The following is a 24733-nucleotide window of genomic DNA, read 5'->3' as shown; positions in this document are numbered from 1 at the left end:
TGGGAAACCCTACTGTCATATGTTTATGGTCTGGCTTAAAATCCATCCATTCATCTGACACACTGATGGAATATCCACTTGCATATGTTGTAGGGAGTTTGCATGACACATGAGTGTCCTGCCTTCAAGGAACTTATAGTCCAGAGAGGAGCACCCATTGGAGCTTTCATCTGATCCCTTTTCTATTACCCCCACTCCAATACACTCAGTGTTTCAGAGAGGAAATTGAAGGGAGGACACTGTACACATTTAGACTGTAAGTTTAGTTTACTTTCTCAAGTAATTATCTCAGATAAAGAAAATACAAGATGCTTAAACAAGACAGGATGGCCACAGGCTCTCTTTTCATTCCTTTTCCTCTTTGGCCTTCCCTGATGTTTATTGAATGGTACTGAACAGTATGAGTGACACTGTATTAGGGTGAGCAGGGTACAAGGAATATTAGACACTTGCTTTGAAGCTTTTCTTAAAGTAGGAAACCTTTAATTGGGTGCAGTGGTGCCTGCCTGTAATTTCAGAGGCTCCAGATTGCTGAGGCAGGAGGATCACAAGTTCAAAGCCATCCTCAGCAACTTAGCAAGATTTTAGTGAGGCCCTATGCAACTTGGTGAAACCCTGTTTCAAAATAAAAATTAAAAGGGTTGTGGCTATGGCTCAGTGATTGAGCAACCCTGGGTTAAATCCCTGGTACCAAAAAAAAAAAAAAAAAAAAAGTAGAAAAACTTTAGCTATTGAACAACTGTACAGCCTGCCAGGTATTAAGTAGCTGCATGTCAGTAGTATGGTAATGTTATATATTTCACTTTCAGCGTTGAGTGGGAAGAAGTCACATAAGAGGACATTTGGGGTAGCATTTAACTAGGAAAGCACTCTTGGGGTTGGATTATAGGCCTTAGAAATGCATACATACCACTCTGTCCAGGGGCAATAAGCTAGGCTGCTTACCTTGTTTAACTAAATGGTTCCCATGGGAGCATCAGGGGATGAATTTGGGGAAGTTGCTTGGGTTGGACTCCATATATAGAGACAAGCAGAGAAATTTGGGTTTTATCTGTAGCTAATGAGGAAATATTTATACGAGTTGAGGATGTAAGCAGGCACAAACAGTACTTGGTGAAGATGGATTTTGTGTGATGCTAGGAAGGATGAATTTAGAGGGCAGAAGGAACAGAGAAACAGAGGGAATCTAAAGAGATTTAGTGGTAATTTGTAAGGGATATAAAAAAGACATGAGCTGTGAGGCTCACGGTGCTCTAAGACTTTTCTGCAGAAGCCTGGAGGGTCTTTAATCATTTTGTCCTCCCTTCCATGCTAGATGCATAAGCCCCTGTAAGCACTTAATCTCGGGCCAGGAAACATATATGTTTATTTATCGAGGTAGCAAGTGATTCTCTGTACTCCTGTATTCTAGGGAATGTACCTGTATTAGCCTGCTAGGGCTGCTATAACAAATACCACCGACTGTATAGCTTAAACAACAAATTTATTTTCCCATAGCTCTGAAGGGCGAGTCTGAGATCAAGGTTTCAGCAGTGCTGTTCTTATTCTTTCTTATTGTTCTAGTTGGTCACGACCCTCTGTCCCCACAAGATCTCTTCTTTGTTTTGAAGCATGCCTATGGCCAAATTTCCAATTAGTTGTGTCGGATTTGGGCCTGTTCTGAAGGCCTCATTTTAACTTATCTCCAAATATGGTTACGTTCTGAGGTGTTGGGGGTGAGGACGTCAACAAATGAGTTTTGGTGAAAATGAAATTTGAACACAGTTCAGGCCATAACAGCATCTAAGGAGGAGGAAGATGAAGAGCTAAAGGAGGACAGAGCCCCTCATCCCAGGGCCCTGCTCCCTAGACCTCATCCTTACTGATAAAGTGAGCCACTCCAAAGAGAAAGCTCCCTGAGCCAGCTTCCTGTCGTTCTTTTCTAGGAGAATTTAGGCTGATGTCATCTGGGGGCTTTTCAACTCCCAGTCTTAGAATTAACAGCCTTTTCCCTTTTTTTTTTCCTTTTAAAATACTTCTCTGGCAACGCTAGTTTCTTACCATATTTATTACAGTCATCTGCTTATGGGGATGATAATTTTTTTTCATGATGGGAGGAAATCTCTGAATATGAACAGAATATACAGAATAAACAGAAGTCTGAAGTTGCAACTGCACCTTTTTTTTTTTTTGTTATTATCCTCCCTACAGGGTTAGCCCTTATTTTATAATTTAACCTTGACCTTTGAGGAGACATCCCCACGATTTCTAGTATTTTTTTTTTGTTTCTATCCACTGACTCAGGTCCTAAAGTCCAATGTCCTTATGTCTTGATTACTAAATTCTTCACTCTCTGGATTTCAGGTTAAAACTGCTCTGTTCAGTCACGAAGGATGGATGGACAGTGACTATTGCAATCTAGGTCCCCAAACCCCATGACGAGGTATAGTAGCAGAGTGACTAAAACTAGGGTCAAATGCCGGCTCCAGCTCTTACTATCCTGCAACTTTGGACACGTCATTCATTTTCCAAACCTCAGCTTTTCCTCATCTGGTAAATGATGATAATAATAATAATTCCAACTCCATAGGATCACTGTTAGATTTAAATGAGCGTGAAGGGCCTGGCACATAGTAAATGCCATGTAAGTATAAAATATAATAATTATTACTGTGCTTGCCTTTGTTCTGAGTAGTTTCCCTGGAGATTCACATCTTGTTTGGCTCCTTCTCTCTTTCCCCCTGCAGCAGGTTTTCCTTTAGTAACTGAAATAGGGGTGGGCAGGTTTCCCTGGAATGCTCCTCAGACCGTCTGTCCCCAAATCAGACCCAAAACCAGAATGGTTAAGAAGGTCTGAAAGTTTTGCTTGTCTGGGGAGAAGGTCTGCTTGAATAGTTGCGGACAGGACTCTCTGTCCTCTTCCAGACTACAGTGAAAGGAGGGCCTTTTTGGGTCTTAGGTATGACCCTAGTGTTTACCCCTTTCTATCTAAATGGATCATCATTTTGGAGCTAGGAGTTACAATCCATGGGAAAGTTGGATAGGTCTGTCACAGTGGGGAGGAGTAGTTCCTGTTTCTGTGTTTTAGTTGGGATCTGTGCATGTTGAAGGTGAGAGGTTCCCTACCTCTGAGGTTGAACAGACTTCTGATCATGGATGTCTTGTGCAAATACCAACCTTTTTGCTTGTGCCTCTGGTATATCTTGAGCTGACCTCTGCTGGGGACCTTCCTGGTTGCTAACTCTTTCTCAGTGACCCATGGCGAGATCATCATAGGACTTCAAGTGCTTCCAGATTCACAGCTCCACCATCAAATTACCCATTCCTGTGGAGATCAGCAGTAATTCAGGTTAGCACCCATGACCTCATTCCTTTGGCAGTTTTTGTCTTGGAGAAAGGGTGGCACTTTTGTTTTTTAATCTTCACTCAATCCTCCCATTCAAACTCCCCACCCACTGCATTCTGGGGCTCTTCTGGCAAGCCATAGTGACTTTTTGAGAAGGTCTTGATACTTCTTCCTTTTTCCATCCTAATCCTGCCCCCTGTGGGATGGAGCCTTCTGCTTAGCCCTTCTTATTGTATCTTCCCATGCCCCTGCCTTCGGCTTCAAAGCCCACTTCTTCCCCCCTTTATCCCATCAAACAGAATCTCTCAATGTGCCTCATTTTAGTATCACCTCCCCAGTCCCCATTTCTCTCCCACATGGACAGACCCCATTATCACTACCACAGCTACAAATGTGCCCCTTTCCCCACATAAAATTCCCACGTTACTCCCTCAATGCAATAGGGGACAGGACCTTAACTTCTAGTTCATGGGCAATTGAAATGATTTATCTTAAAGACAGGGTCTCAAGACGAGTCAGCAGGCACTTTGGAAAATATCTGTAGCCAGATGAAATTCTTCCAAGGGTAGAGAGATTCTTTGCTATTGCTAGGCAAGCCTTCCTTGGCACCATAAATATATATTCTCATTAATCACACTAATTTATTTACCAATATGAGAGCTGTTCAAAACATTGGCAGAATATATGGTATTCTTGCAATTTGACAGCATATATGACATAAATTACAAGTTTCAAATATTGATCTTATTTTAGAGCCATTAATAAGATAAGACATTTCTTGTAGATAGATAGTGCGATTTTTTAAAACATTTTTCAGTTGTAGTTGACACAATACCTTTATTTCATTTATTTATTTGTTTTATATGTGGTGCTGAGAAACGAACCCAGTGCCTTGCACATGCTAGGCGAGTGCTCTACTACTGAGCCACAATCCCAGCCCACAATGTTTTTAAAATTAAGTTATTGGAGTGATTCATTTATGCTCTTTTTAAAATATTTTCCTTTTTTAAGTCTTGTTTTGTGTAGAATAAGTTTTCTGTGGATGAGCCTTCCTTGAAAGTCTTTATTCCACTTTGTGAAGTTAGACATCAAGTTCCAGTCACAAGTGGATGTTCAATAAGCAGTTGAATTATTGAAGGAGTTGTTCAGGTTGGTTTTCCATGTTGGAGTACAGGTATATTCAATCTTTATCCTCTTCAGTGGAAGTATCCATAGTGTTATCAACATGGGACTCCACTAGGTTTAAATAATGAAAGCTTGGATGGGAAAATGGCAGGTAAGCTGAGAAATTTATTTCTTCTTTTGCTTTTCTTTTTACAGTAGGATTCTGAAACAGACTTGGCAGGTGCTTAGATGGTTGCCATCCCATCAAAGATGTGTATTGAATATTTTTGGTTTTGAAAAATATTAGTGCTTTCCTAGCATTTTCTAGCAGTGATAGTTGAAAGGAGAAATATAGGAGGAAAGAATGTCTTGAAATCTTTTAATTCATTCTGCAAAGTTTTTGGGGATTTGCTTGGGTTCTTGGATATTGTGACCCTCAATTTTTTTTCAAGATGCATGCCTCTCAGAATACTTGGATACTTAGTTTATTCTCCCTTGGTCTTTATCAAATATAAATTAGTCTGAAAATGGAACTTATTAGGTAGTGTTTTCTCTTGATAGGTCCTGTATATTCCTGCTCTGACACCCTGCAGACCTGATAAGAATAGCAATTGTGAATTGAAAATTTAGAGAAATAGGCACTGAAGGATATTCTTTCAGAGACTTTATTTCTGTTCTTTCAAGGCCAAAAGCTATTGAGGGATGGGTCCTATTCTGTGGGAAAGAGGAGAGCAAACAGTAAAATTGGTGGAGTCACAATCCTGTATTTTGAGGAATGAAGAACTTACAACTGTTTAGGGTAGAGAAAAACAATCTGGGAGGCACAGAGCTGTCTCTGGGGAATCTGAGGGGACGACACTCAGTGTCTTTGTGAGGGAAAAAGTCTAACTAGAAGATGTGGACAAAGAAGGAATGGGTTACTTGGCAGAGAACTGAGTTCCCAGCCATCAGAAGGATTCAAGCAGATACTTCTGGTTGTCAATCAGGGCAGATCACACTGGGATCTTTTGTTTGGTGAGAGATTTGAGGTCCTTGGTGAGGATGAGGACACTTCTGCAAAGATTCTGTGATTTTATGCAAGAGGATTTCAGGGAAAAAGAAGCAGAGTGTGGTAAAATCAGTACCATCAGAATGTACAGGGAAACTCAGGCTGTGATCTTGGCTCTGTTACCACATTGCCAGGTATTTTGGAAAGATCTGTTGGCTTCTCTGGACTTCGATGATTTTTGTAAGTGAAGGGATGAATCAAGGTCCTCCAGGTCCTCTCTAAATTTAACAGTTTAAAAATAATAGTTTTCTTAGCGTACACATTTGGTAGTTGACTGCAGGCCTGGAATCTCTAGTAGAACTAAACCATAGGAAAGAGCAGAAAGGAAGAGCTATGTGCTTGTCAGAACCAACAAGAAGGACAAGCCATATGTGGGGCTCATGTTCTTAAGGAATATTCCAGAAATTTTTTTTTCTTTCCATACTCTAATTCAGTGACCATTTACTAATAGTGTTATTGTATAGAAACTAATTTAAAATAAAATACAATCTTGGAGGTTAGAATTTTTAGTTCAATTAAACCAACATATATTATTATGGGTGTGTTACGAGCAAGGTATCAGGAATGTGATGATAACTTAAGAGGGTCTCTTTGCTGGCTTCAGTGGACTTCAGTCTAGTGGTGACCACAGCTGGATTAAACAAACACTAATGAAATGTAATGAGCACCATACAAGATGCAAGCCCTGTGCAAAAGGCACAGTCATCACGTCTGCCTGCTGGGACTAGGGTAGGCTTCCCAGAGGAGCTGGCTTTCCAGAGGGCCCTTTGACTGATGGAAAAGTTGATTCCAGGGAAAACAATTATTATGAGAAAATGCACGGAGGTGTGGAAGTACTTTGCTTGTTTAGAAAACAGTGAGTAACTGGTGAGGCTAAGGATTGGGTACCTGGGACGGGTGCTCAGTTAGCCAGACTGGAAAGTTGGGGTGGGAGAGTGCTGGTTTGGAAAGTGTCTTGAACATTACGATAATATTTTGAGCTTTAATCTTTAGTGGAGAGCCTTAGAAGCTTTTATGCATGACCAATGTGTGCTTTATGTTGCTAATTCTATTAGGGATTAGTAGAATGGATTAGAGTTTTAGAGTTGTGAGGGATTTGTTACTATCCAGCATGTGTGTGTGTGTGTGTATGTGTGTGTGGTGTGGAGAGAGAGATAGACAGACAGACAGAAAGATACTGATTGACTCAGTGTGCAGTTATGTTCAAAAAATCATCTCTGTCTGAATCTTTCTATCCTATAAGGTTATCAGAATATCTTAGCCCCGGTAAGTCTTCTTCATCAGAGATCCACATTATATTTTGAATAAGTTAAAGCACTGAAAATTTGGGTGAAGCTTTTAAAAAAATTACAAAGCAAATAATTGAAAGGGGAAGGCAATATAAAACAACCTCAATTTGGAGACTTGTAGTAGTCTAGCCTCAGAATGGTGAGGGTCTAACCAAAGCAAACTAAGAATGGAGTGGTGGAGATTTGGGGAGTTTCACTGGACTTCTGAAGGATAATGAATTAATTTTCCTAGTCTTGATGATACTAGGCTTGGAACGCCTGCCAGACACTCTGGGAGAGAGATCATCAGATTAGAGTTTTGGCGTTTCGGTACATATCTGAAGCCCTTGGTGATAGCTGAAGCCATGAGAATACATACAATATCTAGAGAAATATTTGTGTTTTAGTCAGTTTTTTCAACCTGACAAGAACAATTTGAGGAGGAAAAGATTATTTGGGGTTCATAGTTTCAGAGGTCTCATCCCATAGGTAGAAGACTCCTTGTTCTGGGTTGCAGGTGAGGCAGAACATCAGGACAGATGGGCATGGTGGAGGAAAGCAGCTGGGTACACGACACCAGAAAGGGGGGAGAGAGAGAGAGAGAGAGAGAGAGAGAGAGAGAAGAGAGAAGAGAGAATAGAGAAGAGAGAAGAGAGAAGAGAGAAGAGAGAAGAGAGAAGAGAGAAGAGAGAAGAGAGAAGAGAGAAGAGAGAAGAGAGAGAGAGAACGAACTCTGTTCAACAAGGATAGAATATATACCCCTAATACATACCCCAGGACCCAGCTCCTCCAGCCACACCCCACCTGCCTGCAGTTGCCACCCAATTATTCCCTCTCAGGGAATTAATGCACTGATTAGGTTAAGGCTTTAACCTAATCGTTTCACCTCTAAAACTTTCTTGCATTGTCTCACACATGAGCTTTTGGGGGACACCTCATATCAAAACCATAACAACTTGTGATAGCTGAGAGCAGATCAAACATGGAATCTGGGAGAACATAGTAACTCTGAGAGGCGGGCAGGAAAGTGGAGCTTTGAGAGAATATTTGAAATGATAGGAAGAGGACCCTAAATCTGAAGATTCTGATGATAACTTAGGCAGATAGAAAGAAAAGGTGAAGAAAAAGAGGTATGGAGTGGATTCTGGCTTTATCCAGAGGTTTGGGTATTCTGGTTTGGAAAGGCCATTCTGGGATCTGAGTGAGAGAGCCCTTGAGAGAAAATAGCTGAGCCGTCTACTCAGTGATGATCTACTCAGTAGATGGGTATCAAGGCAGCCTTGAGAACACCCAACTTTCCTTGGAAATATTCTTTGCTTACCAGGCAAACTTTTGATCTGTAATCTCATCCAAAGGGATCCATTCCAGATACAAGGTTGGTTCTAGTTCCTTGGCCAGGAATAACCATTATAGTATAAAAATCGGTGTTCTGATTTATCACATATATTATTGCTGGAAAAGCAAATAGGTATCATCCAGTTAAGATGCAATGCTGCCCTCAGGAACTTACATCACCTTGGTTATGAAATTAGGTAGTGTAGTACTGGACCAGAACTTTCTAACTCAGGGCCAAGTACCCTTTTGTGTCTCTTGTGTTTCTCTGTCTTTCATCCTCTGGCTATTTGTTTAGAAAGAACCAGTTCTCAAGAGACTGAGCACCTCTGACTGAACTTTGAATATCATATTCTTCAATTGCAAAGCCCTAGAATAGATTTGGACTGTGGTCATCTCAGAGATTGCAGCAATAAGTGAGGCTCAGTTTGAACCTGTCCTATATCTTTCATACTTTACATTAGAATGATCTTCATAAACCACACACAAAAAATTAAGCTTCTGGAAACTGATCTGTCCACAGAGATACAAATTCACTTAAGAGTAGTTCTATATCTGTAGAGACTGCACTATGAGGAGACAAAATTTTCTGGTGAATGTGACCAGCACATAGTGTGCTATGAAACGAGAGCTTTGTTTCACATGACTTTGGAACACAGTGCCTGCAAAGCACATGAACACCACCCTCTGTCCTCAAAGTCCCACTTTTACAGTCCTTTTCTACTATGTGAATTAATAGACTTTCACAACTCTCTCTTGACCTAAATGTGTAAAGTGTTGCATGTTGTTTGAGCCACTTTGTTTTACTCTTCCTGAATTTCTAAGATCAAATATGATTAGCTCCCAATATCCACAGTCCCATCAGAAATCATTTCAAGGAGTAGTTCATGTCAAAGTCTATATAAAAGTGTCATCTATTTATACCTCAAAAATTGTTTAAATCATTAAAGTGGGCTTGATTCTGGAAGTGTCAATGAGGGAAGTTTGAGAGCATCCTTAGGCTGTGACAGGTACTTGTGCTCAAGGCTGGGGATCAAATGGATCTGACATCGCCATGTTTGAGGATCAGGACTCATGTCTGTCATATGCAGCCAGACCTCTGGCTTTCACAGCTGCTGAGGTTTGGCCCTGGTAATCTTCCCCTGATGTGCAATGATAATCACCAAGTGAAAGCCTAGTACAGATGGCCTCCCATGCTTCAGTGCACAGCCCCTCTGGGTACAATGATGTGCAGCCGAGTGCTGTGGGCACGTAAGTGGGTGGAAATTTTCTAATGTGTCACAATAATAACAATGCAGAATCCTCTTGCTGTTCAGCTTCCCCTAGAACTTCAGCCCACGCAGCAGCCTACTTGGTTCATAGTCCTATGTGAATGCTAGACAATTAGCAGCTGATAATGAAAAATGCCATGGGAACCAGTGGGAAAATAATAGCTTACTCCCAGGATATAATGAAATGAAATTAGCACAGACAGTAAAACAGACAATTTATGGTGTCTTTTTTTTTGTAATTAAAAAGAATCAGTAAATACTTCTAGTAGGGAAATCAGAGAATCGATTAGAATCCCATCTGTTTTGGAAGAGGATTTTATTCAGACATTAACTCTGGAGAAGCTTCCCCATAGGAAGAAGCTTCTATTAAGGTACTAGAATAGGTTAAATAATGACTGTTTTATTCTGAATACCAGGACAATTTTGTTTAGTTGTTACCTAAATGGTTGTCATTTGGGCTGCGCTTTAGAAAGGGTTGCTAATGCTGGATAAGTGATTTTACGGTAAGGGTTATTCACTTTTGCTCTTGGCTGAAATGTGAATGGATATTGATGTTCTCAACAGATTCTAAGTAAACAAGGTGAACTTGTATCTCTGTGGACAGATAATTCTTTGAACAAGAAAATATGTTACCTATGAAATATGGGATTAAAAGGGACTTTAAATCATCTTCTCTTTCTAGATGTCCCTTTTGCTGCTTGAACACTTAGTTCTATGTGTTACTTTTAGGGGTCCAAATTTGCAGAATTTTATAATAATCTTAAAAATATTTAATTGCTTTAGGCTTCAAGAAAAAAAACTTTTAAAGAGTATTGGATTAGTGAAAAACAATTCTGTTAAAGTTTCAGTCTCACTGTGTGGGCAGTCTTCTGTGAGTTGAAAAATAAAGAAGTTATAAACAAATCAAAATTACATTTCACTCCAAATGTTCTCCAAATGCATTTGTTTTGCAGAGTTGAAGAAAGTTGAATATCTTTCTTCTAAGATATTTTATCTGTCTGAAGTAGACCTGTCTCTCAACCTCTCTCATTTGCAAAAAATATTCTGTTTTTACTTGAAAGTTAATGTGCCCCATTGATTCAACAACCATGTCACCAAAATCTTATGAATATATATATCCTCTGAGGTTTCAACATGATATGCTTTTATTGGGCATATGCTCCCAATTTTATTACATAATTATATTAAGTTTAGTAATGCTCAAATAATAATGATAGCCCCATGCTAATTGATTAAGTTTCTTTGGCAAAGGACATAAATTGTACAAGGCCCATATATTGCTCAATGAAATTCAGCAGCATGAGCGTGCCATTAAGCATCCAGCAATCCAGAAATGTCAACTGTGGCTTTAATAAACTGGCAAAATCTCCAAATTCCTTTTGTTTCTTTCCTGTCTTCCTCCCCATCTGGGAAGGTATAGGAAAAGGGAGAGAGTGGAGAATAACTGAAGTGTCTATGGAAACTCATAAAAGTGAGGACAGGGAGAAAGATTCCCACTGTTGCAGTTCAGCCATTATCATCATTAAGTACAACTTCTGAGCTGAGTATTAAGGAAAGAAACAGTAAGCTTGCTGATAACTCTTGGCTTCTAAAAGTAAATGTGTGCATGTGCATGCATGTGTTTTATGTGCACGCACGTGTGCTGTGAAAATTTACATTTGAACCTGTAAAACGTTCAAACTGATAAGTAAAGCAGATAAGTTGGGTTTCTTAGTTTTCAGAAGAAGATGAACACATTTCAACACAACTATATTGCTATATTAAAGATAGCACCCCATGCATACCCCCAAACGCTGTATTCTCAAGTGTTTTGAGAAATGATTGGTTGCTAGTGACTCCATATGTTGCTATGTTTTATTTTGGAACATGTTAAAATCTCACTTAGGTTTCATTAAGCCACTTTTTCCCCCCTATTTTTTGAAAGGTCTATTTTTTCCTTCCAAAGAATTTGTTTGCACATGTAGTTACCATATACTTGTTAGCTATTACTAGGGGGAAAATTTAAGTGGAACTATCCATTTTCTTTGGTTGAAATATGTCTATTTTATATTTCATAGTTTTAGAGATATTTAGAAAAATGATTTCTTATCTATGAAGGTTATGGAAGTTATGACACTGAAGTAGCTCTGAATTTAGGATACTGTCAAAATAACATGCTTCTAAAATCAAAGAGGTTTTTTTCCTTTTTATTATTATTTTTTCCCTAAAAGCACCATATGGGAAAATGGGAATTAAAGCTCTCAGTGTAGCTTGTTCTGTTTTATTTTTAAGCGACTTATTTAACTTTATAGTTGTTTGTATAAATAACCAAAATATAAATGAGTCAAATTGTACAGATATTGTAAGTCTGTGTTCTGAAGTAGCAGTACATGGGCACATTGGTGTTCAGCTCTGAAATGTTTCTCTTTTTTTTTTTTGATTGCTAAGAAAGTCTGAACATAAACTACGGTTTCTATGATTATGCTGGTATGAATGTAGAGAAATGGCCCCCCAAATTCTTTGTTGGAAAACATTGACTCTTGTGTAATACTTGCCAAGAAGTTTTGGGGGTCTCTGGGAATGGCTCTTGTACTGTAGACCAAGCCCTGGGCTCACACCATTTTTTTTTTTTCTCTTTCCTTCTCTGGATGCCCATAGTGATGTTTGAACAAGTAGTTACTATGTCCTTGTTATAAGCTATTGTTGATGACATTCAAAGTTACTAACACTGCTACTGGAGCCAACTCTGGTTTCCCTGTGTCCTGATGATTTCTTAGGTCTAGAGTCTCAGTTTTTACTCTTGGCTGAGATTGCCTTTGAAGACATCTCCTATTTGCAAAAGTTGCTAATACCAAATACTATTGCTTTTATTGTCATCTCCTTGTTTTTGGACCAAAGGAGTCTGGGTGTGACATGGTAACTCCTGTGCTATACCCAGGTCACCTCTACTCTGATCTTGTTCACTGCCTTTCCTGGCCGGCTCTTGGGGTCCCTGAAGGAGGATGTTGATAGGCAAGCAATACCAAATCCTAAGGTGAACAAAGCTTAGGGTCATGTCAGGGCGTTTACAACTGTGCTTGAAAACATTATAGAAACAATGTCAGAGTTATTATTCTTTTTAAGGGACGAATGGAATTGAGGTTATGTCACTGAAGAGAGGACTTTGGATACTCAAAGATGGGAGGAGTATACAAGTGTGTAGCATTTTAGATTTACCTCATTCTTTCCTCATGTTTTTGATGAGATTCCTCATGCTTCCCAGAGTGGTGCTGGGAAAGTTAATACCTGGAACATCATCATTTTACTCTTTAATTATTTCTACTCTTCCCCCTACCATTTTACTATTATTTTTCATCTGCTTCTTAACTTGTTGCTAGTTCTTGTTGTGAGTCAGATGGCTGCAACTAGTGAACCTTTTTTTTTAACCTCCTCAATAACTGTGGAGTAAAATTTTATGAACATTTAGTGACTGTGACACGCAGAGCCTTCTCTATTTATGTCATTGTATGCTATCTTCTTCTGGAGCCATTGTTTGAAAACCAACACTTGGGGCTATCCAGTGACAGGTCAGAAATACAGCAAACCGGGCGCAAGTTTTCTATGCGAACTGTGTGACCGAACTTCACAGCCATCTGATTTCCAATTTAGTAATTACTGGAATAATTAGATGAGTTACTCTGCAGATGGTACTTAAGTTTTGTGACATATGTGTCCTTGTCATCTATAGCAGATGATATATGTAATACTTGTTCTTCACTATAACATTTATTTTTATATATATTTATCACACACACACACACACACACACACACACACACACACACTCGGGATGCAAAATGTCTTTAAAGCTTCCCTGTCTAAAATCTCTAATTTTGTTTAGACCCAAATGAGACATCAAACCTGCCTTGGCTTATATTGATAGAGCTTTTGACTTGCTGTGTTCAATGTTGCACGTTAATTATAGCACTCTGCTGACTATAGTTCTCATGACTTACAATATTTAAGCTTTATTTTCAAATCTAAATGTTGAATAATAAAATTATAGAATATAAATCTTTCATAAAATCACTTTCATGCAGATTCTAAGAAAGATTATGTTTTAAAAATATATTTCCTTTCATTTTTTTTAAAAAAATGATGTATTTGAGGGATAGGGAGGTGAAAAAAATAAAAATGATATATTTGAAATTTCAAATGTTCTTTAAGATAAAGTTTATGTACAATTAAATTCATACCCTTTTATACTGTTTTCAAGGTTCACCCATGTGGTAGTGTGTATCATTACTTCATTTTTTTGATTGTTACTATAAGAGGATGTAAAGAACCACTTCATTGAGATCTGATTGACATTAAAATGAGCCCCCATTTCCTCCTTCCCCCAGCTGTTGGTAAGCACCATTCTGATATCTGCTTCTGTGTGTTTGACTATTACAAATTCCATATCTATGTGAAATGATGCAATATTGGTCTTTCCATATCTCCCTTAATTCACTTAGCATAGTGTCCTCAAGGTCCTTCCAAGTTGTCACAGTGGCAGGATTTCCTTCCTTCTAACACTCATATTCTATTGAGTTTACAGATCACATTTTCTGTTTTTCTTTTTTAGTTGCAGATGGACAAAATACCCTTATTTTATTTATTTATTTTTTATGTGGTGCTGAGGACCAAACCCAGTGCCTCACACATGCTAGGCAATTGCTGTCTACTACAACCCCAGCCCGGATCACCTTTTCTTTACCTGTTCATAGACATTAGGTTCATTCCACATCCTGGCTATCGGGCACAGTGCTGCAGTGAACAAGGGATTGCAGGTATCGTTTCATATGCCTTTGGATATGTATTAACAGATGGAATTGTTAGATCAAATGGCAATTCTACTCTTAATGTTTTTAAGAAATTCCATGTTGATATTCATAGTGATTGTAGCAATTTATATTCTCCTCAGTACTGTAAAAGGATTCTTTTCTCTGTCATCCCAATGTTTTTAAAAATCATTACTATTATTACTATTTGATAACAGACGTCTTTACAGGTGTGAAGTGATATCCCTTTGTGGTTTGGATTTGTATTTGCTGATGATTAGTGATTTTGAGTTTCTTTTCTTATACCTGTTGATCATTTGTATATGGTCTCTGGAAAAATGTCTGTTGAGAGTCTTTGCCTATTTTATTTTAAAGTTTTTTTTTTAATATATATTTTTTTTTAGGTGTAGATGGACACAACACAATGCCTTTATTTTTATGTGGTGCTGAGGATCGAACCCTGGTCCCGCCAGTCCTAGGCAAGTGCTCTATCACTGAGCCACAATCGCAGCCCCTCTTTGCCTATTTTTAAATTGGGTTATTTGTTTTTTTGCTATTAAATCCTAGGAATTCCTTATATATTTTGAGTATTAACTCTCTATCAGACAACGGGTCTATAAGTATTTTATCCTATCCTATAGATTACCATTTTGTTTTGTTAACTGTTTCATTTCTGGGCAGTAGTTTTTTTACTTTCTGCTTGAATTTTGTCATAATCCTGTTTGTCTACTTTTACTTTTGTTTCCTGAGCTTTTGGAATGATATCCATAAATTCATTTCCCCTGTCCAATGTCTGAATGCTTTTTTAATGTTTTCTTCTTAGAGTTTTATTGTTTCAGGTTTTATATTTAAGTCTTTAATCCAGTTTGAGACTATTTTTACATATAGTATGAAATAAGGGTTCAAGTTCATTCTGTACATGTGGATATTCAATTTTCCTAGCACTGTTTGTAGGAGAGAGTACCCTTTTCCCATTGTGTATTTTTGGCATCCTTGTCAAAAATCATTTGATTAAATATGTGTTGTTTATTTTTCTGGACTCTATTCTGTTTCATTGGCTTTCATGACTTTTTTCATGCCAGTACCACACTATTTTGAGTCCTATAACTTTGTAATATGTTTTGATATTGAGGGCATGATACTGCAGACAAAGTAGTTTAACTTCTTCAATACGGATCAAGATGCTTTTTTCCCCTTGCTTAATTGCTCTGACTGGAGTTTTTAGTTTATTTTGGAGAGTTCTTTCAGAGAGGTAAGTATGGACATCCTTGCCTTATTCCTGATCCTAGAAGGAAAGTTATTGACTTTTCACTGTTTAAGTCAGGTTGTGAAATTTTCATAAATGGTCATTTTGTATTTAGTAAATTCCTTCTATATCTAATATGTAGAGAGGTTTTTAAAATCATGAAACTATTGAATTTTGTCAAATGTTTTTCTAATCTGTTTATATTATCATGAGTTTTTTAAATCTTGCATTCTGTTAATGTGGTTTGTCTTATTAATTTGTGTACATTGAACCATCCTTGCATCCCAAAAATAAATCCCAGTTGGGCATGGTGTTTGATCCTTTTAATGTGCTGTTCAATTCAATTTGCAAGTATTTTGATGAGGATTTTTGCACTTAAATTTGTCAGAGAAACTGGCCTGTAGGTTCCTTTTCTTCTAGTGTCTGTTTGGTATTTGGTAATACTAGCCTCGTAAAATGAGTTTGGAAGTGCCCCCATTTTTCTGTTTTTTGGAAGAGTGTAAGAAGGGTTTTTATTAGTTCTTTAAATGTTAGAATTCACTTGTGAAGCCATATGGTCCTGGGATTTTCTTGGATGAGAGTTTGATTATTCTTTCAGTATTCTAATTTGTTATTGGTCTGTTCAGGCTTTCTGCTTTTTCCTGATTCAGTCTTAGTAGGTTGTGTATTTCTAGGAACTTCTCCATTTCTTCTAGGTTGTCCAGTTTTTTCATGTATAATTGTTCATAATAGTTCCTATGACCCTTCTTATTTTTGGGCTCAATTATAATGTTCCTTCTTTCACTTCTGCTTTTATTTATTTGAATTTTCTGTTTTTTCTTAGCTTACTTAAGGGTTTGTTGATTTCATTTATCATTTCAGAAAAACAAGTCAGTTTTGTCAATTTCAAAAATTATTTCTATTTCCTATCTCATTAATTTCTTGTCTAATAATAATTCCTTTAATTTTTTTGCTAATTTTGAGTTTGTTTTCCTTTTTCTATTTTTTTTATGTGTAAAGTTAGGTTCTTTATTTGAGATCTTTCTTCTTTCTTATTAGTTGCTCAAAACATTACAATGGTCTCGACATATCATAATTTGATTCAAATGGGGTATGTAATCTTATTTTTCCACGTGTACAGATTGAAGGATCACATTGGTTATACAGCCACGTTTATATATAGAGCCATACATCTTTATTAATTTTTAAGGTGATCATTTATTGCTATAAACTTCTTTCAGTATTGCATTTTCTGCATTATGAATATTTTATTATGTTATGTTTTTATCTCCAGGTATTTTCTAATTTCTTTTTTTGATTTATTCTTTGACCCAATAGTTTTTAAGAGTGTGTTATTTAATCGTCATATGCTTGTGAATTTACCTATTTATCTATTGTTGATTTCCTGTTTCATTTCATTATGACCAGAAAAGATACTTCTTAATTTTATAAAGACTTATTTTGTGACTTAATATATAATGCATGTTGGAGAATTGTCTGTGTACACTTAAAATGAGTGGGTATTCTGCTGCTATTGAAATCTTCTGTAAATATCTGTTAGGTCGATTTGGCCTCTACTGTTCAGTTGTGCAATTTCCTTATTGATTTTCTGTCCAGATGATCTACCCATTATAGAGAGTGGGATATTATTATTGTAAAGTTGTCTGCTTTTCACTTCAGATTTGTCAATGTTTGCTTTCTATTTTAGGTGCCTTGATATTGGGCACATGAATATATTTATAATTGTTATATATTCCTGTTGAATTGACTCTTTTATCATTATGTAATGCCCTTCTTTTTCTCTTGTGACCATTTTGACTTAGTCTATTTTTCTTTCTGGTATGAGTATAGCCACGCTGTTCTCCTTTGATTACCATTTATATGGGATATCTTTATCGACCCCTTTCACTTTCATCCTATATGTGTCCTTCAATCTAAGGTGAATCTTTTGTGTATAGTTAGGTCCTTGTTGTTGTTGTTGTTGTTTTTTACTCAATCCAGTCATTATCAGTGTACCTTCCAGGATTTCTATGTGGTTCTTTTTTAATGACGTCCATTTCCTTATTGTAATTCTCATTTTGTTCATATAGTGTTTCCCTGATTATTTTTGGTCTATTTTGTTACATTGTAGAATATGGAACTTATTTAATATAGTTATTTTGAATTCCTTGTCAAGCAGTTCATAGATTTCCATTTCTTTAGGTTCAGATTATGGAGCTTTGTTGGTTTCCTTTCATTTTGTATCCCTGATTCTTTGTGATCCTTGTAGCCTTCTGTTGGTGTATGTGCATTTCAGGGAGAACTCATCTCTTCTGGTCTATACAGATGTGTTTGTGAAATAAATATTTTTCACCTGCGGAATCACTGGACTGGCTGGATTTTCTCTGGAATAGTAGTTGAGTGGGGCTAGAGTTGAGTCATGGAGCTTCTTCTGGTTCTGCAGTTGATTCTATATTTGGCAGTCATGTTACTGGGGGCTTTGGGTGGGTGTGGCTCCTGCCAGGCCTCTGGACAAGTGGAATTTCCTCTAGAATAGTGGACACACAGGACTGGAACCAAGTCCTCATGGGGACTGAGCTGCCTCTGTGTCTGGTGCCAGGTCTGCATGATGGATTCCTATTGGGCATGGACCTGCCTTTTCAAAGTGATCTCTTAGTTTTGGTTTCCACTAGGGTGTTATGACCTGGGTCCCAAAGTTCCTAGGTAGGCCCTTGACCATGCATGATTGCCAAATTATTGTTTCTATGAAAGGAGGAGGGTTGAAGACATTCTATTCTGCTATCTTTTTATTAATTAATTAATTAATTAATTTTTTAGTTGTTGATAGACCTTTATTTTATATATGTATTTACATGTGGTGCTGAGAATCGAACCCAGTGCCTCACACATAGCAAGCAAGTGCACTTCTGCTGAGCTCCAGCCCCCTATTCTGCTATCTTACAGAAGTGACTCCTTCATATTTTTGTTATTGAATAATACTCCATTATATGGACTTCATTTATCCATTTATCAGTTGATTGATATTTGAGATATTTTCATTTTTGGCTATTACGAATAATACTGTTATGAAAATTCATGTGCATATTTTTGTGTGGACATATATTTTCAATCTTCTTGGATGCACACCAAGGAGTAGAATTGCTAGGTTATATTTGGAATTTTAAATACTTCTTAGCAGGCAGTTTGCTTAACCTTGGTTAAGCAATTCTTACAATTCTTATAATAGTTGCTGCTATCTTCTGACCCATTTCTGTGATTCACTGCTCATTTAGAAAGTATATGAACTAACTTATAGTTTAAAATAGCTTATGGAAAGCAGTTCCTTAGACACCTCTTCAGACTTCCTACTATGTATCCAGGAACATATAGAAAAAGGTGAAATTAATCTATTATTGAAGGATCATGATCCATTGATATAACAAAACTTACCAAATCAAGTTTTCTCTCCTATTTAGCTGTATTTGTATTTATTTCTAGTGTACCCCACCCACCCAGCCTGAAAGGAGGGAGAAAGACAGTATCTTTGTCATTGTCTGCTAGAGACTGATATATTCAGAGCTTATAATATTGAGTATGATGTAGGGGTTAAGAGAACACTTTGACTTAGTTGAGAGAAAATATGTAGGGAATGTTAAGATTATGGAAAAAGGAAACAAATAAAAATATAAAAGTGCATAGCTGAAGAAATATTAACCCAGTTTAAGATACAAATGAGCAGTTAAAACAGAAGAAATTATCAGAGACAAAACTGAAGAAAACTTTCACAAGCTTTAAAAAGCTATGAATATGTTGGCAAAACCTATGTTCTAGGAAAAAGCAATAAAAACCCACTAAAAGACATGTTTTTATAAAGCTTTTATGAAGAAAAATGTTCTAGAAGTATGCAAATTGAAAATTAATGTTGCCCATACAGTAAGAAAAAGCAAGCTTCAGAATTACATTCAAGATACTTTAGCCCATTTTGCCCCATCATCCCAGATGGTGAATGCATATAAAAACTTATAGTATATAAATAGTAATATAAAATAATAACTATAATTATATAAATATATGTAAGCTTTATATTATGATTTCCAGTCTCTTAATGCACCTGTGTATATTTTGTTAAAATATTAGCAGAATTAAAAACTTAGAAATTAACAGATTAAAGGCTAAAAGACAGTAGATTTATATAATTTATTTATTAATTATATTTATATAATTTTGAAGAAAAAAATACATTGGGACCTCTTGGAGAATTTTATACCCATCTGTAGTTAAGTCACTACAACATGAATTGTGATAAAAAATTTCCTTTCTACAAATCAGAACTTAACTGAGATTTCATCTTATCCTAGTCAGAATGGCTATTATTAACCAAACAAAAAATAATAGATGTGTGTGTGGGAGGGAAGAACTCTCATACACTGTAGGTGAGTTTATAGATCAGTACAGTTAGTATGGGAAGCAGCTTGAAGTTTCCTCAAAAAACCAAAAGTAGAACTATCATACCATCCAGCTGTACCACTTCTGGGCATAGACTTGAAGGAAATGAAGTCACTGTATGTAAGTGATATCCGCACACCCATGTTCATTGAGGCACTATTCACAATAGCCAAATTATGGAAGTAGCCTAGGTGCATGGATGGATAAAGTCATTCTGAATCATAAGAAAAATATAGCATATATACAATAGAATATTACTCAGCCATAAATAAGAATGAAATAATTTTATTTTCAGGAAAATGGATGGAACTACAAATACTGCATATTTTCTTTCATATGTGGAAACTATAAGATGACCTAAGATGCCCTGAAAGTTCAAGAGGAAATATTAGGTAGGAAGGTGAAAGAGAGTATAGTGGGGGAGGGATAGATAAATTCAAAGTATAATATATGCAGTAAGGAAATGTCACAGTCAAACCCATTCATTTATATAATTAACATCAGTCAATAATTTTTCATCTCAAAAAAGGTGGAGTTATTTTGAACAACATAGGGCCATTTCACCCAAGTTTTTCTTGTATTTTTGGAGATTATGTTGAACAACCATTTCATATTATCTCTAATGTGGTCTTTGGGAGTACTTTCATATTAAATTCATTAATATCAGCATGTGACATTGTATCTGAATTATTGATGAAAGTAGTTCAGAAAAGAAAATTGTGAAAAAATAGCCAAAATGTTAATATTGATAAATAGGTAGAGTTAGCATGATCTTTTTAAAACATTTTCTAACATTTGAAAATATTCTACTGTATGAATGAATTACTTATCTTTTCTGTAACTTATTTTAAAATACTTAAAATGTTTTGTTAATTAGAAATATTTTTAAGCTAGAAAAGGGTAAAGTTATTACAGACAATGTTCTATTTGCCAAGTGGTTGAAATGCATAGAAGAGTGGAAGGAATTGCAAAACATCTTAGTAGTGGTTGTCTAGTAACTATGCCACACAGATTACATTCCATGTGATACTTCATTTAATCTTTGTTGTAACTTTATCTATTTCTACCCTTTTTAGTTTAGAAAACGGAAGCACAGAGAAGTTAACTAATTTTGCCAAGGCCATACAGATAGTTTGTTTTCAACTAGCCACTGGGACTGCTGAACCCATCCCTGTAGGTTTTGCCACCTTGTACTGCCTTTTAAGGGTGACAGCATAATGATGAATATGTATATGCTTTTTTTTGTTTGTTTTTCATGGTAGATATTAATTTCGGTGGGAAACACTGTTATCATTTTTCACACTCTGAAACCATTCTTTTGCCTGCTTTTTAAAAAAAATTATTTTTAGTTGTCGATGGACATAATATCTCTGTTTATTTATTTATTTCTATTGTGATGCTGAGGATAGAACACAATGCCTTACACATGCAAGGCAAGTGCTCTACAACTGAGCCACAACCCCAGCCCCCCAAAATTTATTCTTACATTGGATTGCCACTAGATTGATTCCTTGAGGTAGTAATCATTTATTTTATCATTTACCTTTTTCCTGGGGTTGGGTAGGGGTTTGATTCATCTTTCTTTATCTGAATGGCAAGGTGAAGTAAATAGTACACCTTCATATTATCAAGACTTCATGTTATTAAACTATATACTGCATCTGCCCCAAGGATTAAAGCTGCTCTGAGGAGATTTATTTTTGTAGGCTTTCCCATCTACCTTGCTCCCATGAATCACTTATTGACTCTCATTCTGTAATTGATTTGTACAAGTTTATTTCTGGAACTCTTTACATAATGCTATCTTGGCTCAGATGTCACTTAACAGGAGTCTCCCCTGTCCAACCAGCTCTGGTCTCCTGTTGCATGTGCTCATAGCTGAACTAACTAGCTGGACTCTTTAAGGTGCATTGGGGGGTATTTGACCACAGTTGCTTAAAGCTCAATGTTGTTGATGATAAGGAGGTTATAATGAGAAGGAGGAAAAAAATGAAATTTCACCTTCCAAAAGTCTAAAACATTAGCCATCAAAAACTATAATTCTAATTTCTTATATGGATGGCATAACTAATCTCCTTTTTGCCATTAATCATCATCATCATATTGCATAATTGGATTTGCAAAAAATGTATCCAGGAAATGACTTTCCTGCAGTTGCTAATATTGACGGCAGTGTCCATCTGAGAGTTTGTCTCGAGTTGATTGTTCTGTGAGCTTCAGGCTGCTGTACTTTTCAGACTTGTGCTTACAGTGTCGGTCAACTATTTCCAGCTCATTCCATTTGATGGATTTCACTCTAAAAGTTTGCGGGTGGGCTCCAGGTACAGGCAGAGGTGTGGTGCTCTGTCATCTGAGAAACCAACCTAGCGGGATGTACCAGGCACTGATCCTTTTCCTCTCCCTGTACACAGATTTGGGGATGTAAGCAAAAGTGTTTGTCACTCTGTTTAATAAAAGTAAAAATTCTAAGTAGCTTTGACCATTCGTTAGGACTAAAAGTTGGGTCAATTTAATTGTGATGATTTTTTTTTCCCTCTGTGTTCTCTTGCCAGTCACGCCTGAAGCCATTGGCTTCTTGTCTGCTGTTGGAGTCTTTATTGTTCTTCTGGCTGTCCTCTTCCTCTTCATCAACAAGAAGCTTGGTTTTGAAACCATAGGAGGTCTCCCATGCCTGGAGCAACGAGGGAAAAGAAAGCACTCCAAAGACAGGACTGGGGTTCACACAGGTCTGGGTAAGCCTTATTCTTCATCTTCTCCTGAGCGGGGCAACTTGATGTGGTTTGGGTCATGGGGAGATTGTCACCATTTCCAGAAGGGGCCCCACTAAGAACTCACACAAGCTGTAGAGTAGGCATATGATGAATGGACATTCCTAAAGGATACACTATCTTTATGAAAATAATGTTTTCCTTAGAGTTGGAAGAGCAGAAAGGAGAAGTCTGACCCCCCACTTCCTGTCTTCCTAGCTCTTTATTACATTCCTGATGAGTTTCCCTCTAATCCTTATAGAAACAAGTGTGTTTTGATTGATAACATAAATATCAGAGATGCATTTTAGCCTCATGATGTTAAAACAGTACTGACATCTGACTTCTGTGCTATATTTGAGATTTTTAATACCCAGGACCCACTAGTAGGCTAACCAGTCACTTTTCCAAAGGACGTTTTTTACTCTTTAATTCCACCGAGTGTACTATACCATTATTTACTCACTGCCTTCAATTTGAAGAAGAAAAAAATCACATCAGGAGACAATTGACTTGTTGGTCCTAAAGGACGCATTCTATTTTCACTTGCTCAGGTGTAGTACTTAATGATACAGGATGTTATCACAGTGGTGGCCGTCATCACACAGAAGGTAGACAATGAAAGGCAGTATCCTTGCCTTACAGGTGACTTTGACTTCGCTCTTTTGTAGCAGGGTGGACTCTCACCTTCCTTTTTCACACCCCACAAGATATGGGCATGATGGAGCCAGGTGCAACCTTGCATCCTCCTTTAAGTGGGGCCAAGTTCTTAAGGAGAACATCATCTGTTCCTCCTGCCTCCTGGGTGTGTTTTAAGTGAGCCTGGACCAAGTAAAACATTTGACTCCTCGATAAGGCAGCTTTTATAGCCATGGACACTTTATCTTTTTCACTTTGTTGTAAAAGAAAAGCACATTATTTAGGAATAAAAACCTATTAGTCTTCTGTTGCTTCTTTAAAAATGACCGCAAAACTTGATAGCTTAACACTACAAATATATGTCTCATTATTTTTGAAGTTCAGGAATTTAGTTGGATGGTTCTAGATCAGAGTCTCTTGTGAGGCTGCAGTTAGAATGTCAGCTGAGGGCTGAAGTGTGGCTGGTAGAATCACTTCCAGGATGACAAAAGACCTCAGGTCCTGTCCCCATGGAACTCCTCTACAGGGGAACTTGAATTCTTTATGACATGGCAGCTGGCTTTCCCCTAGTGAGAGATCCTTGGAGAGCAAGGAGGAGTCACTGTTCCTCCTATGACCTAGTCTGGGCTGTCACTTCTTTCACATTCTGTTCATTTGCTGAATGTAGCCCATTCTCAAGGGAAGGGGGGACTAGGTTCCACTTTTTAAGGGAAAAGGTATAAAAAATATACAAACTTTTTTTCCATATTTCTTATTGTTGCATTATAACTATACAAAATAATGGGATTTACTGTTACATATTTGTACATGCACATGTTATATAACAATATAAATTAGTCAATGGTGTTTATGTGAACATTGTAAAACCACTATAGGTTAATAATAATGGGGAAGGGTGTAAATTGCATACTTGGCAATTGATTGGGCATTGTTACTGTTGTCTTAGTTTTTGAACTCCACTTAGGACATCGACTCATCTTCTGAAAATAAAATGGAATATTTTACATAGAGTTTGTCATGTAAACTCTGGGATTTATGAAAAGTTTAGCCACTACTGTCCCACCTAAATTATAGGTAATCTGAATGAGGAGACTTCTGCTTGGTGGTAGTGTGGAAAGAAGGTAGGATTCATAGTGATTTGCTTTCCTCCCTTCAGAGCTAATTGCCAATCATTATGTAAATTGGCAAACTATGGAACCATTCTGAACTTCAGTTTTTTTTCATCTTAATCTGTATATTGGGATTATCAACACATCTCTGGAAGTGTTAATCGAAATTAAAGGAATTGATTTTGTAAAGATACTAGCATAGTGCCTCTGGTGGAAATCCTAGTATAACTTTAACCATGGCTGTGTAGCATAAATAAGTAATGGCTTCTAGGAATGACATTACACACTTAATTCATTGTATTCATTATTTAAATTGGGAGATTAAAGTTGGTGATTTTTCTCCTTTGCAAACTATAATGAGTACAAAGAACTAAGGTTAGAGTGATTTAAAATATCTCCTTTTTGTCTTGTTTGACATGTTATTTGAGTACTTTAGAGACAATTATAAATTATACTTGC

General features: G+C 37.0%; 1 protein-coding gene across 1 annotated transcript in view; it reads left to right on the top strand.

The window, feature by feature from the left end:
• The first annotated feature begins 19793 nt into the window (after positions 1-19793).
• Syt16 (synaptotagmin 16) overlaps positions 19794-24733 on the top strand; it is a 128666-nt gene continuing 123726 nt past the window's right edge. Inside the window, exons 1-2 of the mRNA XM_026385200.2 lie at positions 19794-19899; positions 22332-22511. Coding sequence (XP_026240985.2) covers positions 19794-19899; positions 22332-22511 — 286 coding nt within the window. The remainder of the gene's footprint in view (positions 19900-22331; positions 22512-24733) is intronic.

This window comes from Urocitellus parryii, chromosome 6 (genome assembly GCF_045843805.1).
Source record: "Urocitellus parryii isolate mUroPar1 chromosome 6, mUroPar1.hap1, whole genome shotgun sequence".
Classification (NCBI taxonomy): Eukaryota; Metazoa; Chordata; class Mammalia; order Rodentia; family Sciuridae; genus Urocitellus; species Urocitellus parryii.
Note: the sequence above shows the minus strand (reverse complement) of the source record. Positions and strands in the feature narration are given on the sequence as shown.